Source organism: Asparagus officinalis, chromosome 10, assembly GCF_001876935.1.
Source record: "Asparagus officinalis chromosome 10, Aspof.V1, whole genome shotgun sequence".
Classification (NCBI taxonomy): Eukaryota; Viridiplantae; Streptophyta; class Magnoliopsida; order Asparagales; family Asparagaceae; genus Asparagus; species Asparagus officinalis.
Genome location: NC_033803.1, coordinates 18,414,485 through 18,432,617, shown reverse-complemented (window position 1 = coordinate 18,432,617; position 18,133 = coordinate 18,414,485). Strand labels below are relative to the sequence as shown.

At 34.2% G+C, this 18,133-nt stretch overlaps 1 protein-coding gene across 1 annotated transcript; it reads right to left on the bottom strand.

Moving 5' to 3' along the window:
* On the bottom strand, window positions 16,683-17,543 carry LOC109826516. Its single transcript, XM_020393546.1, has one exon. It carries the CDS (start codon window positions 17,541-17,543, stop codon window positions 16,683-16,685), a length of 861 nt encoding a protein of 286 aa, XP_020249135.1.

Here is an 18,133-nt window from a genome sequence, read left to right as displayed (position 1 = left end):
GTTATATACCACTTTGGCGTACCAAGACGAATAGTTCACGACAATGGAGCTCAATTCGTCGGCCACGGCTTCCAGAGATTCTGCAACAAGTTCAGAATTTAAAGTGTCGCATCAACGACATATTATCCTCCTGCTAGTGGCCTTGCAGAAGCTTTCAATAAAACTATTGTGAATCTTCTCAAAAAGTTTGTCTCTAAAAGTCAACGCGACTTAGACGAAAAACTTGGCGAATATATATGGGCTTATCGCACGACAGTAAGAACCCCCGACAAAAGCTACTCTCTTTTTTTCGGTTTACGTATGTAAAGTTGTATTACCATTAAAAATTCAGATCACATCCCTAAGAGTTGCTCTTGCAACCGGGATGACTGATGAAGAATAACATCGACTACACCTTCAAGAGCTGAAAGCTAGCGTTAAAAGATAATCAGCTTTAAGCTCGACAACAGATTGAGTTATACCAAGCTCAAATCTCAAAAGCCTATAACAAAAAGGTCAAAGAAAGGATCTTTAAGAAAAGTGATATTGTCTTAGTAGTCAGACGACCTATGGTCATGACACATAAGATAAAAAGGGAAATTTAATTCCAAATGGGAAAAACCCTTCATATTAGAGTCAGTCTACTCGAATGGAGCTTACCGCCTTATTAATCAGAAAGGCGATATGCTCATGATACCAATTAATAGAAAATTTCTCAAGAAATATTACTCATAAAAATCATGAGACTGATTTTTCCCTCCCTTGCTAAGTATAAAAAGAGAAATTGAACTCGCTCAAGACCGGGGGTTGATTATTTGTTATTTCTCGAACAGAATAATGAATTCTCAAAATTATCAGATTAAAAATACACTATGACAATGAAAATGTCCCAAATGAGTAATTTGAATTATCAATCTTCTTTGAAAGAAAGTAAGTCCATACTATCAAGTTAACAAAACATCTCTGACAGTATAAGCACTTCAACATGAATTACCACCAAAATTAACTTATCAATCTTATTCAACAAGATGATAAGACCACAAAAGTTAGCATATTTAACAAAACACATCTACCAACTACAAAATTCATAAAACCATCCCTAGCCAGTATATCATCGAGTTAACATCACACTTCTGATGATTAACATCCCCACGGAGTTCGATTTCAGCTTGTCTCATTCTTGATATAGCAAGTTTTTCCAAACCAAATGAACTTATCAACTTTCCCCAACAAGATGACAAGTCCACAAAATTGCTCAAATCACAACACAATCCTATCAGGTTAACAATACAGATCTGACAGTCAAAATCTCTACATATCCCCAAGGAGTTTGAATCAAGATTCTGATAGTACAAAATATCATCAAGTTAACATTACACCTCTGATGATAAAATTAACTTATCAATTCTCTTTAATAGGGTGATAAGTCCACAAAACTATTATTCAAATCACAAGTATAAAAAATCATTAAGTTAACACTACACCTCTGATGATAAAATTAACTTATTAATTCTCTTCAATAGGGTGATAAGTCTACAAAAATCTTGTTCAAATCAAAAGTACCAAAAATCATCAAGTTAATATCATACCTTTGATGATAAAATTAACTTATCAACTCTCTTCAACAGAGTGATAAGTCCTCAAAAATTTTGTTCAAATCACAAGTATCTTAAATCATCAAGTTAACACAACACCTATGATAATAAAATAAACTTATCAACTCTCTCTAATAGAGTGATAAATCCTCAAAAATTTTGTTCAAATCACAAGTATAAAAATCATCAAGTTAACATCACACCTCTGATGATAAAATCAACTTATCAACTCTACTCAATAGGGTGATAAGTCCTCAAATTTTTGTTCAAATCACAAGTACAAAATATCATCAAGTTAACACCACACCTCCGATGATAAAATAAACTTATAAACTCTCTCCAATAGAGTGACAAGTCCTCAAAATCTTGTTCAAATCACAAGTACTAAAAATTATAAAGTTAACACTACACCTCTGATGATAAAACCAACTTATCAACTCTCTTCAATAGAGTGATAAGTCCTAAAAAAATCTTGTTCAAATCATCAAGTTAACACCACATCTCTAATGATTAAATCAACTTATCAACTCTCTTTAATAAGGTGATAAGTCCTCTCTTTAATAAGGTGATAAGTCCACAAAAATTTTGTTCAAATCACAAGTACCAAAAATTATTAAGTTAACACCATACCTCTGATGATAAAATCAACTCTATTCAATAGAGTGATAAGTCCTCAAAAATCTTGTTCTAATCACAAGTACTAAAAATCATTAAGTTAACACCACACCTGTGATGATAAAATCAACTTATCAACTCCCTTCAATAGGGTGATAAGTCCTCAAAATCTTGTTCAAATCACAAATACCAAAAATCATCAAGTTAACATCACACCTCTGATGATAAAATCAACTTATCAACTCTCTTCAATAGAGTGATATGTCCTAAAAAATCTTATTCAAATCATAAGTAAAAAAATCATCAAGTTAACATCACACCTCTAATGATAAAATCAAATTATCAACTCTCTTCAATAGAGTGATAAGTCCTTAAAACTCTTGTAAAAATCATAAGTACAAAAATCATCAAGTTAACACCACACCTCTGATGATAAAATTAACTTATCAACTCTCTTCAATAGGATGATAAGTCATCAAAATCTTATTCAAATCACAAGTATAAAAAATCATCAAGTTAACACCACACCTCTGATGATAAAATTAACTTATCAACTCTCTTCAATAGAGTGATATGTCCTCAAAAATCTTGTTCAAATCACAAGTACTAAAAATCATTAAGTTAACACCACATCTCTGATGATGAAATCAACTTATAAACTCTCTTCAATAGAGTGATAAGTCTACAAAAATCTTGCTCAAATCACAAGTGCAAAAATCATCAAGTTAACACCACACCTCTGATGATAAAATCAACTTATCAATCCTCTTCAATAGGATGATAAGTTCACAAATTAGTGTTATGTTAACATTACACTTCTAATAGTTAAAGTCGACCTTCATATATTTGAAGATAAAACACGGATTTTGCGTATCAAATTTCTCAACGATCAAAGCAATGAGGATCAATACTTTCCTAGAAACAGACAAAGAAGATATCCAAAGTATTTTTGAAATTCGTTCTAGTCTGTAATGACCATAATTTTCTGATATTGGTTTAAATAATTTTTTTTGATATTTAAATATTAAATTTTATTTTTCTAAAGAGCATTTATATTTTCCCTGATTTTTTTAAAATTTTCTATGATTTAATAATACAGTTTTATATTTATTCTAATGGTTTTACTAATTATAAATTTAATTGTTATGGTAAACACTTTATAAGTTAATATTTGGTTATTCATTATTATTATTATTATTATTATTGACCTTATTATTAATATTTAGACAGACCCAAAAACAAAAAATAATAATAATAAAATGTTAGAACAAAATAAGTCTTTAGGAATTGAGCCCATGACCACCCAGTTAAGGAGACAAGCTCTAACCACTAAACTATATGCACCTAGTTAATATGAAACCAAAACAAAATACTTAAAAGCTTTAATCAAACACAACTCACACACCCATTTATTAACAACACAACTCTCTCTCTCTCTCTCTCTCTCTCTCTCTCTCTCTCTCTCTGCCCCAAAAACTCTCTCTCTCTCTCTCTCTCTCTCTCTCTCTCTATATATATATATATATATATATATATATATATACATATATATATATATATATATATATATGTATATATATATATAAAAATAGTATTTTGAATGTATCAGTCTGCGATCGACCATCACAGTCGACCACGCCTGAGTTCATTCATCAGTGGGCAGCAGAGATTTTCACGGTCGACCGTCGCAGTCGACCGTGAGCTCGAGATTTCCCACAGTCGACCACCACGGTCGACCGCAGAAGTCTCTGGACTTTTTCTCAGTTTCTGATCTGGCTCGCGGTCGACCGCGAATATTTTATGGTCGACCGCCGCTTATTTTCAAACGGCCTTTTGTACTGTTTTTAGCGCTGATTGTACACAATCTCAGCGCCGATTGTTTCTAGATTTTGGGGGATTAGGGTATGGGTTTAAACAGTTGGTTTCTCCTATTTAAACTTGTACACTCCTTCTTCCTCATTGTCCCAAGTTTTTGAAAAACCAGAGTTTCAGTTTTACTGAGAGCCAAAATTTTCAAAACCTGTTTTCTGTGTTTTTCTCAAGTTCACATCCCAGCTTTAGTTTAATCTTTCTCTTTGTCATAGGGACTTGTAAAGAGAGAGCTTTTACATCATTTCTACTGTTTGAGTGTTTGATCTTGTAAAGATCAATTGTGTGGGAGTGTGATCCAGTGGAGATCAACTGTGTAGTTGTGAGATCGTGAGGAGATCGTTGTATAGTAGAAGTTCCGGCTTCCAAACCGGGTTGTGTAGTGGATTTCTCCTCGAGAGTGGGGAGCGGGGACGTAGGTCAGCGGACTGAACCTCGTTAACACACCGCGCGTCACAAGGATAACGATTCCTTACTCTATCTCTTTTTCTACTGTTGTTCTTTTGTGGTTTGTTACTTGTCTTAATTTTTATTGCACTATTTTTAGCCTTGTGACCCTAATCACCCCCCTCTAGGGTCCAACAAAAAAATTAAATTATTGTGAGTAGGGGAATAGCACAAATACCCTTTTGAAGTGTGAGAATAACCAAGAAAAACATAGCTAATAGCATGAGGGACAAATAATCCTTACAAGTACAAAAAATTTTCACAAAACATGTACACATAAACACTTTAAGAGGTAGTGGAAATGGTTCTTTTGCAGTAAATACAATAGAAAATGGAGTTTGATTGTCAAGAGCTGGTGTAGTAATCCGATTTATGAGAAACAATGTAGTAAGTACAACAAAATTCCAATAAACTTAGGCACATACATTATAATTATAATAGATTGAGTAATGTTTAAAAGGTAATAATTTTTACGTTCAACAATACTATTTTATTGAGGTGTGAATTCACAAGAAGTGTAATTAGTAATTCACAAGAAGTGTGATTAGTAATGTGCAAAACATATCAAACACCTTAGAGCAATCAGTAAGAAGAAATAACCAAGTCATTCAAGAATAAAGATCAATGAAAGTCATAAAATATCACAATTTATTAAAACTTGGAAAATTTACTGGTTCCTAAATGTCAGAATGAACTAAATCAAAGAGAGCGACAATGTGTTTATTGATACATCCTAGATAGAAAATATGGTGATGTTTTCCTAATTCACAGGCCTCACAAGAAAGTTTAGAAGAATATGATTAGCAACTAGGAATAACTTGTTTAACAATGGACAAAAGTGGATGTCCTAACTGACGGTGCCATACAGTAGGATCGATCTACGGAAATAGACAGTGTTGAATTTAAATTCGAATAATTGAAGAGATATTTATCAGGTTGCTCACAGCCTCCATCAACAACCTTCCTTGTCTACATGTCTTGGATAACACAATGACTAGGATAAAAGGTAATTGAGCAATTGGCTTATTTAATAAGCTTGCTAACAGATAATTAGTGTAAACGATGATAAAGAAAGAGGTGTCATATGATTTGTAGCTCCTAAATCCATAATCCAACTATGACCAGAAGCAAAATAAGCATTACCTAACTAAACGATGTATATGAAAGGCTGAGGGAGAAGCTGACGTATTATACGACATTCACTGGTAGACAAGGCACCAAGATCAAAGGTTGCAATCACATAAGTTGAAGAGGAAGATGCCGAAGAATCTACCACTGAGTCATTGAGAATTTTATTTTTAAGTCGCCAACAAATATCATAAGTGTAGTTAATCTGATGATAGAAGGTGCAAAATCTAATAGTATGATGACTACCACTATAGCGACCTCCAGAGGAAGAGGTTTCATGTCCTCGTGACACTGATTTTGCCCAAAACTGATAATTTTTAAAACCACCTAGGCTTTCTAAGGTGATTTGAAAATTCATATTTCTTGTCGAAAAAGAAATTGAAAGCCAATATAAGTCAAAAGATAAAATTATATTGACAAATGAGAATAAACAAACCATCAAGATAATAGGATAAGGGCTTAAGTATAGTCTTACGGATGAAATAATGATATGCGTCTAAATTATCCATTATATTCTTACTGGTGGGAACTCGGGACTGTGACATGCATGAGCAACCAAGACACCAATGTAATGACCATAATTTTTTGATATTGGTTTAAATATTTTTTTTGATATTTTAATATTAAATTTTATTTTTCTAAAGAGTATTTATATTTTTCACGTTTTTTTAGAATTTTCTATGATTTAAAAATACGGTTTTATATTTATTCTAATGGTTTTGCTAATTATAAATTTAATTGTTGTGGTAAACACTTTTTAAGTTAATATTTGGTTATTCATTATTGTTATTGTTATTATTATTATTATTATTATTAATGACCTTATTATTAATATTTAGCCTGGCCCAAAAACAAGAAAAAAATAATAATAAAATGTTAGAACAAAATAACTCTTTAGGAGTTGAACCCATGGCCACCCGGTTAAGGAGACAAGCTCTAACCACTAGACTATATGCACCTAGTTAATATGAAACCAAAACAAAATACTTAAAAGCTTTAATCAAACACAACTCACAACCCATTTATTAACAACACAACTCTCTCTCTCTCTCTCTCTAATATGTTTTTTTTTCTCTCTCTCTCTCTCTCTACATTTTCTCTTCCTCCTTCTATCTTTTCTCTGCGAAGGAATAACATGCAACCTCAAGCCGCCCACGAGGTACACGCCGACTACGCCGCTCTCCCACCAACCCTTGTCTCTCACTCACTCTCTAAAAATTCAACCCAAGCTCTCTCTTCTCTCTCTACTCCCTCCCCCAACTAGCAAACAAACCCTCCCTCTCGTTCATCTCTCCTACAAGTCCTCAGGCCACCACGCCGCTCTCCCACCAACCCTTGTCTCTCACTCACTCTCTAAAAATTCAACCCAAGCTCTCTCTTCTCTCTCTACTCCCTCCCCCAACTAGCAAACAAACCCTCCCTCTCGTTCATCTCTCCTACAAGTCCTCAGGCCACCACCTCGTCTCCTCCCCAACAACCATACCACCCAGCTACCATTTGCTTTCTCCACCTATGACAACAACCAGCGCAAACCACCCCGCTGCTCCTCCCGACGACCCCCGGAAACCTCCTCTCACCTCTGGCAAGCTCGGACAGTGGGGAAAGGCTCCAAATAGCGAGAAACAAACCCGAATGGTGAGCAATCGCACTGCAAAAAACTACTGCTTTGTGCCAACTTCGCACACGCTTTCTGATCACCTCCAACCTTCTTTTCCGTCGATTCCTTCGTAGGTGTGTATCCATTTATCTTGTCTATCACACGGTATCTTCCTCTTGCTTGGGTTTATTGTCTACCTCTCGTTATATCGCTTCGAATATTGCTCATCGTTATTAACACCTCTCTTTTGTATTCTAACTGATTGACCTTTTGGCGAGCCCACGAAACCTCTTGTGACCTACGTAGCCACTCCGATGACCAGTACCACCCCTCTACGACACACTCGACGTCCCCGAGGCAAGATCTTACTTCTTGCAATTATCTATAATTTATAATTTTTGAAAATAGGTACGATTCAAGGAAAAATAAAAAATAAAAATAAAAATGGAAAAGTCACTGTTCACTCAGAAAAAATAATCCGCAAAAAAGGAAGAATATTTTAAAGATTATTTAGAATAATTATAACGAGAAATAATTTAAAAGAATTTATTTTGAAAAAGGATTATTTTGAATTAATAAATTTATGATCCTGTAATTGATGGTTGTAGAACGCGACATTTCATGTGTAAAATATCCGCTAATTTCAGATTCATCTTGCACTGTTGTTATACTAGATGTTACCTAGATAATTTCTATGAGAAGTTTAGAAATTCGAATAGTAAGATGTTGATGAAATCGGTTTGCATGCAAATATATATTAAAGTTACTATTCACGATTACTGTTCATGATTTACGATTCTAAATGTTAATTAAGTGTTATTACATAGAATTAGTTGTATTTATTTATTATTTCTTATTATGATTGAGAACCATTAGGAGTTCATGACTTTAGTAACTTGTGCGTTATGAACAAAACCTAGAGACATGTGTGTGTATTGACTTAGAAACACAAGAATTGTTGGGATGGGAAAGTCATGGTTCATGTGATCTGATATAGTTGTTGATATATCTTCCAGACTCGCACCAGTGACATGTTTTGTCCTAGAGTTAGTTTGTTGGGCCAGTGACCTGTTTCGTCATTTTTTTCAGTGACATGTTTCGTCACCCGAGTTTTGCTTGAGTTCGAACAGGCCAAAATCGGATTGCGTGTAGTCCTCTCACCAACTATTTCCCAGGGTTGGATGTACGTAGAGGATTTGTGAACAATTAGTTATCCGACAATGTGGATGTTGATTTTATTTGAGATGTGGACCAGTAATCTATTATAGGATGGCTAGTTGCATGACCTTGTTGCTTGGATGATTATGGATTCTTCTGATTGTTATACTCTAGTGGTAGATTGCATCTAGATTGTTCGAATTCCAGTTACATGCTTCTATTATTATTACTGTTATTGCATTAGTCATTTGACCATTTCTATTCTTCATTGTGGGATCTTGTTGTGTGCCATACACGCTGACATACTCCTATTCTCTCGGGTTGTACGTCAGATTTAGAGGATAGACAGATTCAGCTTGGAGACGTAGAAGAGTCAGAGTATTCTCAGCAGGAGTGCCTTGCAGAAAGAGCGGAAGAAGAAGCCGAAGTTTAGTTATTTCTTTTAGTTAGTTGATGGTCTTTAGTTTACTTTTGTATCACTTTCCATTTTCGTTGGGTCGATGTATTTTTATATTTTCTCTAGTATTTAGTTGGATAGTTTTGTATTATAGCATGTATGACCCGAGTATTATGTCTTGAATGATATTTCTTTTATGATATGGATCATTTTGTTCTAAGTTATTTATTATATTCTTGTTATCTTTGATCGGGGACTTGTGACTTCATATTATATTATTTGATGCTTAGCGTATTAGATTGAGCAGAAATGGTCAAGTACTTATTTCTCCTCAATCTGATATGTTGCGGGCTTGTTCGTGTTCCAGTTCCCTAGTATTTTAGGAAGCAGGGCGTGACATAGTCCACCGTGAACTTTTAAAATTTTTAGAAGGGATTCTGTAGGCTGTCTAAAAATTACTGCATATAGTTGATCCTCACAAAGCGATAACGATGAAAGTTACAATCTGACAATTTTCATGACAACAAACGAGAGTTACAATTTGACGAGTCTCATACTTTAAAAAGCTAAATGCAAAGATTAAAAAATAACGATCTTTGCAGAACTTGAAAATAAGATTATAATTAATGATCTCTTCAAAGCAAAATATGAGGGTCCACCCCCGCGTTCCAACTCCAAAATATGAGGGTCACCCCAATGTTCCAACTCCAAAATGCAAGGGTCAACCCCCGCGTTCCAACTTTGAAACGTGAGGGTCGACCCTCGCGTTCCAATTCTAAAACATGAGCGTCGACCCCCGCGTTCCAACTCTAAAATGCGAGGATCACCTCCGCGTTTCACAAAGCTAAACGCGAGGCTCGTTCCAGAACGCGGATCTCACATTTGACCGTTTCAATTGCAATTTGAACGGTTCAAAACTATTTTCCACATAATGGGGGCCATTAAACCCGCATTATGGAGAGGTTTATGAGGTCAGTTACACCCCTAAATCTCTATAAATAGCTGAGAATTCAGCTGAATACATATCCTTTGGATCATCTTGGTCTGGAGCTTTTGGTTGGAGCTTTTAGATTATTTGGCTGGGCTTTTTGAACCATCTTTGGTTGAATACCTTTGAGATCGGCTATTAGAGAGTAAAACTATTTAGCTTATTTCGGATAAAAAGGATTGAATTTCCTTTCTGAAATTAACTCTCTCGCATAGTTTTAAACTCGCTCAGAATTCTAAACTTGCTTTGCAAGTTCTTCTAAGACGTTAAGCCAAGAAGAGAAGACCAAAGTTTCACAAAACGAGGTGCTCGGATCATCAATGGGATACAAGACTCAAGCTCTCATCGCCACCAAGAAAAACCTAGTATTAAACAAAGGGAAAGATCTTCGTTGATCTTTCTCTCTTTTGTAAATCGGGAAATCGATTAAAAAAATTACAATTTTTTTCTAAATAAGTTAGAGAGAAGTTACTTTGAGAGATTGTATTTATTTTTTCTCTAAGCCAGTTAGGAAGATTAATAAAAATTTATTTCTCAATTTTCGTACAATTTTTCTTGTAAATAGCTACGTCGAACCTTTTAATTTTTTGGAGAAAATAGGAAATGTGGTCTATCGACTTGCTTTATCACCTAGTTTAGGTAGGATACATAATGTGTTCCACATTTTAGTTCTAAAGAAATACCATCTAGACTCATCTCAAATGCTCGACTACAAGTCTTTGAAATTAAGTATCGATATGTCCTATGAAGAAAGAACAATGAAAATCTTAAAGTACAAGTCAAAAGAATTAAGAACAAAAGCATCCCACTATTAAAATTTTATGGTGTCACCAAGAAATAGAATAATCAACTTTGGAAAAACACAATTAAATGCAATAAATATATGCATTTCTATTTAAAATTCAAGGTAAAACTTTAAGGATGAAATTTTGAAAGGGGGTAGATGGTAAGACCGCACTAATTATTCTCCCCAAAACAACACGATGACATGAAGATCATGATCCAATTTAATATTGCATGTAAATTATTATTATTATTATTACTATTATTATTATTATTATTATTATTATTGTAATCTTGTTGTTATATCTATATACATTACATATCATAAGTAAGAATCAAACATGAAATGTAAGAGTAAATAAACAGAGAAGAAAAAAAATAGGAAGAAAGTGATCATCTTACTTTATTCATCTTTATTTCTCCATACATTTTGTCTTCCATGGCTTACATTATATAGATGTGGAAGAGAATACTAAAAGTCACAAGTAGGTGATTCATTTCATTTATATTTACAACACTCCCTCTTGGATATTACTACATGATGTCAATACCTCGTTAAAAACCTCGCTAGAAAAAACCCAGTGGGAAAAACTAGTTGAGGAAAAGAGTACATGACATACATACATTATTTCTGTTACATCAGTTGTCTCGTTAAAAACCTTTTGCTAAGAAAAACCATGTAAGACAAAAACTTAGCAAAGAAAAAAAGAGTACAACTATAGATCTTCGGGATCCAAACTTGTGTTGCATTAGCTACCTCGTTAAAAACCTTTGGCTAAGAAAACCCAGTGGGACAAAAACTTAGCTAAGGAAAAAAGAGTACAACCATCGCCTTCGGGGTTTGATCTTCAGGATTATTCTGAAAAATAATTCGCTCCCCGTCAAGACAACAAACATTCAAGTCTATGCATACCGTGGTCGCCAAGCACGATACCATAAAAATAAAAGTTGATGTATTAAAGGATTTGGTGATCAAATCATCTAGATTGTCACTACTTAGAGCGAACTTATCTATGTTAATTTCATTGTTATTTTCGAGCGCAAGTGGATAAAAATTTTCCACATCTCATTTATGCAACACAAGTTATATCGTCCTTAGAAAAGACAACGGGGGTAATATCCTCGTTTAATATGCCACACGATCATCGAATGTGTTTTATCATCAATTTGAACCTTACACGTTCGCATGGGGCACATATAGAGGAACAATCTCTGAGTGGTTTCAACTAGTAAACATTGTCTGCTTAATAGACTTCCAAGAAATAATAGTACCACTGCAGAGAAAAATATAACCAGTCAGAGATTTGGCAATATGGAGGATCAGTCACATAACCAACATCAGGATAGACCACTAATGTCATATTTCGATTTCTTTTATAGAATAAACAAAGATCTCTTGAAGATACCGGAGGATATATTTAATATTATTTCAATATCTCCTTTCAGGAGATGCACTAATTCTTGCTAGCAAGTGTAACACAAATGTAATATCAGGCATGGTGCAATTTGTAAGATAAATAAGTGCTTCAATAACGAGTTCAAATACGAGACTTCGGGTCCTAAAATATCCTCGTTATCTTCTTTAGGTTTGTATGGGTCTTTATCCACTTCAAGGGATTTAACAACTATTGGTGTGCTAAGTTCATGAGATTTATTCATTTAAAATCTCTCAATGACCTTCTTCAGGTAGGTTGACTGGTATACCAATATTTTTTTAGGAACATGCTCGATCTGCAGGTCGAGACAATACTTAGTTTTTCCCAAGTTTTTTTTTCATTTCAAACTCTGTCTTTAGGCATAAGCTAGCTTCTGTAAGCTCCTTATGCGTTCCAATAACATTTATATCATCAATATAGACTAAGATAATACAGAAGCCATTTTTGAATTTCTTTATAAACACACAAGGGTAAACATTATTATTTGCATATCTCCTCTTCAGGAGGAACTCACTCAGCCGGTTATACCACATTCTACCCGACTGTTTCAAGTCGTATAACGACCTTTGCAATTTAATACTATACATGTTGCGATTCTTGTTTTCTCTCAATTCAGGAATTTCAAGTCCATCAGGGACTTTCGTATAAAAATATTAGCGTCTAATGACACATATAAAAATATGGTCATGACGTACATATACTGCATATATAAATTCATAGTTTCTGCCATAGGTATTAACTTACGGAACGTAATACAATCACTAATAGGAGAATATTTTACATCTAAATCGATGTTGGGTCTCTGCGTGAACCCATTGAGCTATGAATCTCGCTTTATATCTCACTACCTTACAATTCTTATTTATTTTTCTTATGAAGACCCATTTATATCCTGTAGGGATATATAGACTACGGATTCAAAATACTTTAGCGAGTTCAGCTCAACCTCAATTGTCACTTTCTATCTCACCTAGTCTGAGTGCTTCGAGTACTCTGCTACCGACTTAGGTTCTGGATCCAGATTATTTTCGGAGATAGTAAGAGTAATTGTAAAGGCAACTATGTTGTCGACAACTTTTATATTTCTATTATATATTTCTCCTTTTTCACAAATTCGTGGCCACTTCAATTCTTATTTTATGTCAACCAAATCCTCGTCATTTCCCTTAAAATTTGGATTTGGCCGTTCCGCATCTCCAATATTATGATTATTAAGTGCACGTGCAATTTACTGGAGATTTCATCTTTAGGACAAGTCTCTTCCGGACATTATGGGAGTGACTGTCTTTCTATATTAGATTTGGTGTGCCACGGTCTTTTATCTTTTTCACTAACAAGTTTCCTATGTTTCTGGTGCAGTACGCTTCTGGCATACCAAATCATCAATAATATACTCAACATGAATATGAGGCTTAGTCACTCTTTTCTTAGCAGATTATCATGTGAACTTCTGGTTCGGTTTGACTAGTATGTAGATATAAATATTGAAGATTCTTTTCATTTTATGAAATTTCTTGACATTATTTTATATTTTGGGCACTAATCTCCCCTTAATGTCGAGAATTGATCTTCAATAAAAATGCAGTCACTGTACCAAATTGTAAATTGATCCCCTAACATGCGCCATAGGTATTAAATTATTAACGAAGTTTCATAAATAATATATGTACCTTCACCGAGCTCCCATAAGGTGGTGATATAGAAACATGGACTGCAAATAAAGAATACACAGATGGAAAATGTTTTACTTCTTCACCACGTATTAGATATAGGGGGAAATTATGATATGCAATTGGTCAGATTTGGTTTGAATGCCCCATTTAATTTAAGGAAATCCGACAAATCATATTTTGCCCAAAATGACCCAATAGCTCATGCCAGAATTTAAAAGAATTTGGATCCCTAAATCTCAAAAATCATCGCAACATGTGTATTTTGGGTCAGACAAATTCTAAAGTATACACATATGAATAAAAAAACACATAGGTTCACAAGAGTTTAAAGCAAACTCAAGATAAATTAAAATTGTCTGACAAATACATATAATCCAAATATTAAAAAACCAAATAGTTTACCTTGACCACGTCGATAAGATCTACTACCTCCCCCTCGTCCAAGCTTATGAATATTAGTTTGAATTATGACATGTGCTTCAGGCACTACGACAATATTAGTTTGAATTATGACATGTGCTTCAGGCACTACGACTGAACCAATTAAACTTGCATTATGGTTTCTCACAACAGCTGGTTGTGTTTTTAACAACTACTAATACAAGGATTAGTTCATAACGTTTAATATAATTTTTAGTTGTACTATTGTAAGAGTACAAGGTTACTTGTTGAATTGTATTCAGTCGAGAGTTTAAAATCCAAAAATAGCTACAAGATAAGATCTCCTACTATGTTCATAGCCTCCTCCTTGTCCACGCGTATACGTAATTTTCTGAATTGTAGCATGTGCTCCAAACACAACTCGTAAGCCAACTAGTCTAACAATATGATTTCTCAGCAACAATTTGTTGTGATTCTCTACAACTCTAAATGTAGATATCAAAGCACAATGATTGGCATAATTTTTGGCCATGTACTGCTACTGGAGTACAATACTACTTGCATGGAATGGGAAAAAAAATCTTTTTGATCAATTCTACGAGCTTCACCCGCTAGATAATATGGCACATGGTTGAATCATATTTAGTCATGTATTTAAAATCCAAAAAGTTCTGATTCAGTCTGCCAGTTGCGTTTGAAAGAAGATTATTAGCTTCCATAGATCAAAGTGATCCTTCAGGGATTGCCTAGAAAAGTGAATACTTTTTCAGTGAGACATTAATTTTTCACTTCTTAATTAATAAAGATAAATTTTAAAGTGTTTGCCTTCTGGGCAAAGATACTTAAAGAATTAAGAGATATAATCATGCAAAAATCACAAGGGTGTCCAGTAAAAATGAACGTTCGAGACCAAAGACAAGTAATAATTACTATCATATATCACAGGGTACTAATCATGGGGACGAAAGATTAGTGCATAAGAAATTAGAAATATTTACATGTTCTTTAACACTTGTATACCCAGAAGAGAGACTCTATCTCAAACTTATAAAAGATTTGACATCATTTAACCGTTGCTTGCATTGATAGCATTTGAAAAATTCAACATCACATTTAATGCAATAGCACTAGTCTATAAGCATTGATAGCATTTGGAAAATTCAACATCACATTTAATGTAATAGCACTAGTCTATAAGCAGGCTAACAGCTAACAAGGGTCTAAATCATCTTTGATTGTTGAACTTAAACTCATTAGTCATATACAAATTCAATCAAAACTCTATAGTCCAAGATTAGTGGTGAAACACCCATTTGCTTACCACTATACAAAAATAGAACACTTTGTAAACATACAAAAACTCATATATGCATGCATAGGAAGTAGAACGGTTCTTATACTCTCGGGAGATAACCACCCTGGTTATCACAATTAAGTAATTCACTTGTTCAGATCAAAGAACATACCTTTTTTTTTAAACACATAAAATGAAAATTTAAGTACTACAAATAACATCTTACTCATATATCATATGGTTAGAATAGTTTTCCCCTATACATGAATTACAGGTTAGTCAACCAATGATCATAGAATGCAAGATAATAGATCATGACAAACAGAAATGGTCATCCATTACCTGATTTTCTTTTGATAGGTTGGTCTAACAAACTCGTATGCACTATTAGTAGTGTATCTCCATATGTATGTAGGATCAGACACAACAGCCACAGCACATGCAGCACACACGTGCATGCGTTCTCATGTGCACATACAAATGCATCCCTGAGGACTTCCTATCATGGATTCTTATTTAACCACATAATAAGATGCTCAAGTGAATTGATGGCTCACGCTGCTCCCATCTCATTAAATTGATGTTGTCATGCGATATGATATGACATATATTTCAAAAATAAAATAGATCGAACAAGCACATCATGGAACTTCGCAATATGAAATAATAAGCGGACAATGGAGCAATAGAAGTTTGATGCCTTACTCGGAAATTGCCATTTGAAAGAAGCTCTCCTTCTGTAACAATGACAGTATTCTCGACAAAGAATCCATAAGTGATAGTTTCTTCAGTTGACAATATTCCACCACCAAATAAATCAAGTCTCATTAGTAATGAAATCGATGCATCTCTGTCCCCCAAAGGTGGAAATCCGCAAGTATTAACCTTGCAGAAGATGTACACCTAAAAATCTATTACTACAAACCGATAATCACGAACCTGTTGGAAATTAGAGAGTAGATGAGAAGATAATTTTTGCTATATTATTCATCAACTAAAAGTGCCTTTATATAGGCTTACAAAACAACTTAATCACCATAAAAATCTAAACTAATTTTAGATTTATTAGCCACTACTCCACTAACAAAATAACAACTAAAGACAAAGTCAACTTTGAATCATTCTTCAACACTCCCCCTTGATTCAAAGTTTCTTGTAATTCCTTTTGAATCTTCATAGAGCACTTCTCTCCATAATCTTGTAAAGCACTTCTCTTCACTTTGTGATGCACTTCTCATCTCAATCTTGTTGACGCACATAATCACCAACATTTCTTAAAGGAGCACTTCTCTCCACAAGCACTTGTCTCAATCTCTCCATGGCGCACATCTCACCATGATTCCTAGAATAAAATTTCTTCTACAACTGCTTGTGCCATGTTTGCTTGTTCTTTACCATTATATCGACAATATTTTTGGATATGACCAAATCTCTTGCATTTGTGACATTGAGGTTTTCCTTTATGCCAACAATCCTTCTCCTCATGACCAAGTTTCTTACAATTGTTGCATTGGACGCATTTGCCTTTCCCTTTTGAAGATGAAGTCTTGGCTAAAAAGGATTCTTCAATTTTTTCACCATTTTCTTCCTTCCTCATTGCTATCCTTTGGTCTACGGCACTAAGGGCATTGACTAAATCCACTAGAGTTATTTTGGATAGGTCTTTGGAATCTTCAAGTGAGGAAATTTTGGACTCATACCTTTCGGGAACAGTCACTAAAATCTTATCAACCACTCTTTCATTTGAAAATGTTTCACCAAGCAATCTAATTTGATTGACAATAGCCATAAGCTTACCGACATACTCTTTGATGGTCTCACCTTTCTTCATCTTTTGCATCTCAAACTCCCTCTTAAGATTCAGAACTTGCATCAATTTTGTTTGATCGTTGCCTTCGAACTCTTCCTTTAGCATCTCCCACGCCTCCTTAGGTGATTCACAAGTCATTATACTTGTGAAGATTCCATCCGACACGGCCGAATGAATACGAGAGAGGGCTTTTGGCTTCTTTGCTTTTTCTTCGTCGTGCTTCTTGATTTGTTTTAGGGTTGGATTTTGTGGAAGAGGGGTAGGCTCATAGTCACTCTCAACAACTTCCCATAAACTCAAAGATTTCAAATGAGATTTCATCTTGATAGCCCAAGATTGATAATTGTCTTCATTGAGGATGGGGTATGGAAGCGAAAAATTATTGGATGCCATTAAAAACAAAGGTTGATCACTCTATTTTTTTTAAATCCTCACAAACCCAAGAAAACTGGAGCTCTGATACCATGTTGGAAATTAGAGAGGAGATGAGGAGATAATATTTTTCTATATAATTCATCAACTAAAAGTGCCTTTATATAGGCTTACAAAACAACTTAATCACCATAAAAATCTAAACTAATTTCATATTTATTAGCCACTACTCCACTAACAAAATAACAACTAAAGACTAAGTCAACTTTGAATCATTCTTCAACAGAACCGGCTAGAGCCACTCGTGTTGATAATATGTTGTAATCTTGTTGTTATATCTACATACATTACATATCATAAGTAAGAATCGAATATGAAATGTAAGAGTAAATAAATAGAGAAGAGAAAAGATAGGGAGAAAGTGATCATCTCAATTTATTCATCTTCATTTCTCCATACATTTTGTCTTCCATAGCTTACATTATATAGATGTGGAAGAGAATACTAAAAGTCACAAGTAGGTGAAGAGACTTCTTCTAGTAATGTCTACATTCATTTCATTTATATTAACAACAATTATTACTATTACTACTAATTATCTGATATTGAAA

Coding starts and splice junctions, on each gene's coding strand:
- LOC109826516 (XM_020393546.1), bottom strand. CDS start 17,543: ATGGCATCCAATAATTTTTCGCTTCCATACCCCATCCTCAATGAAGAC.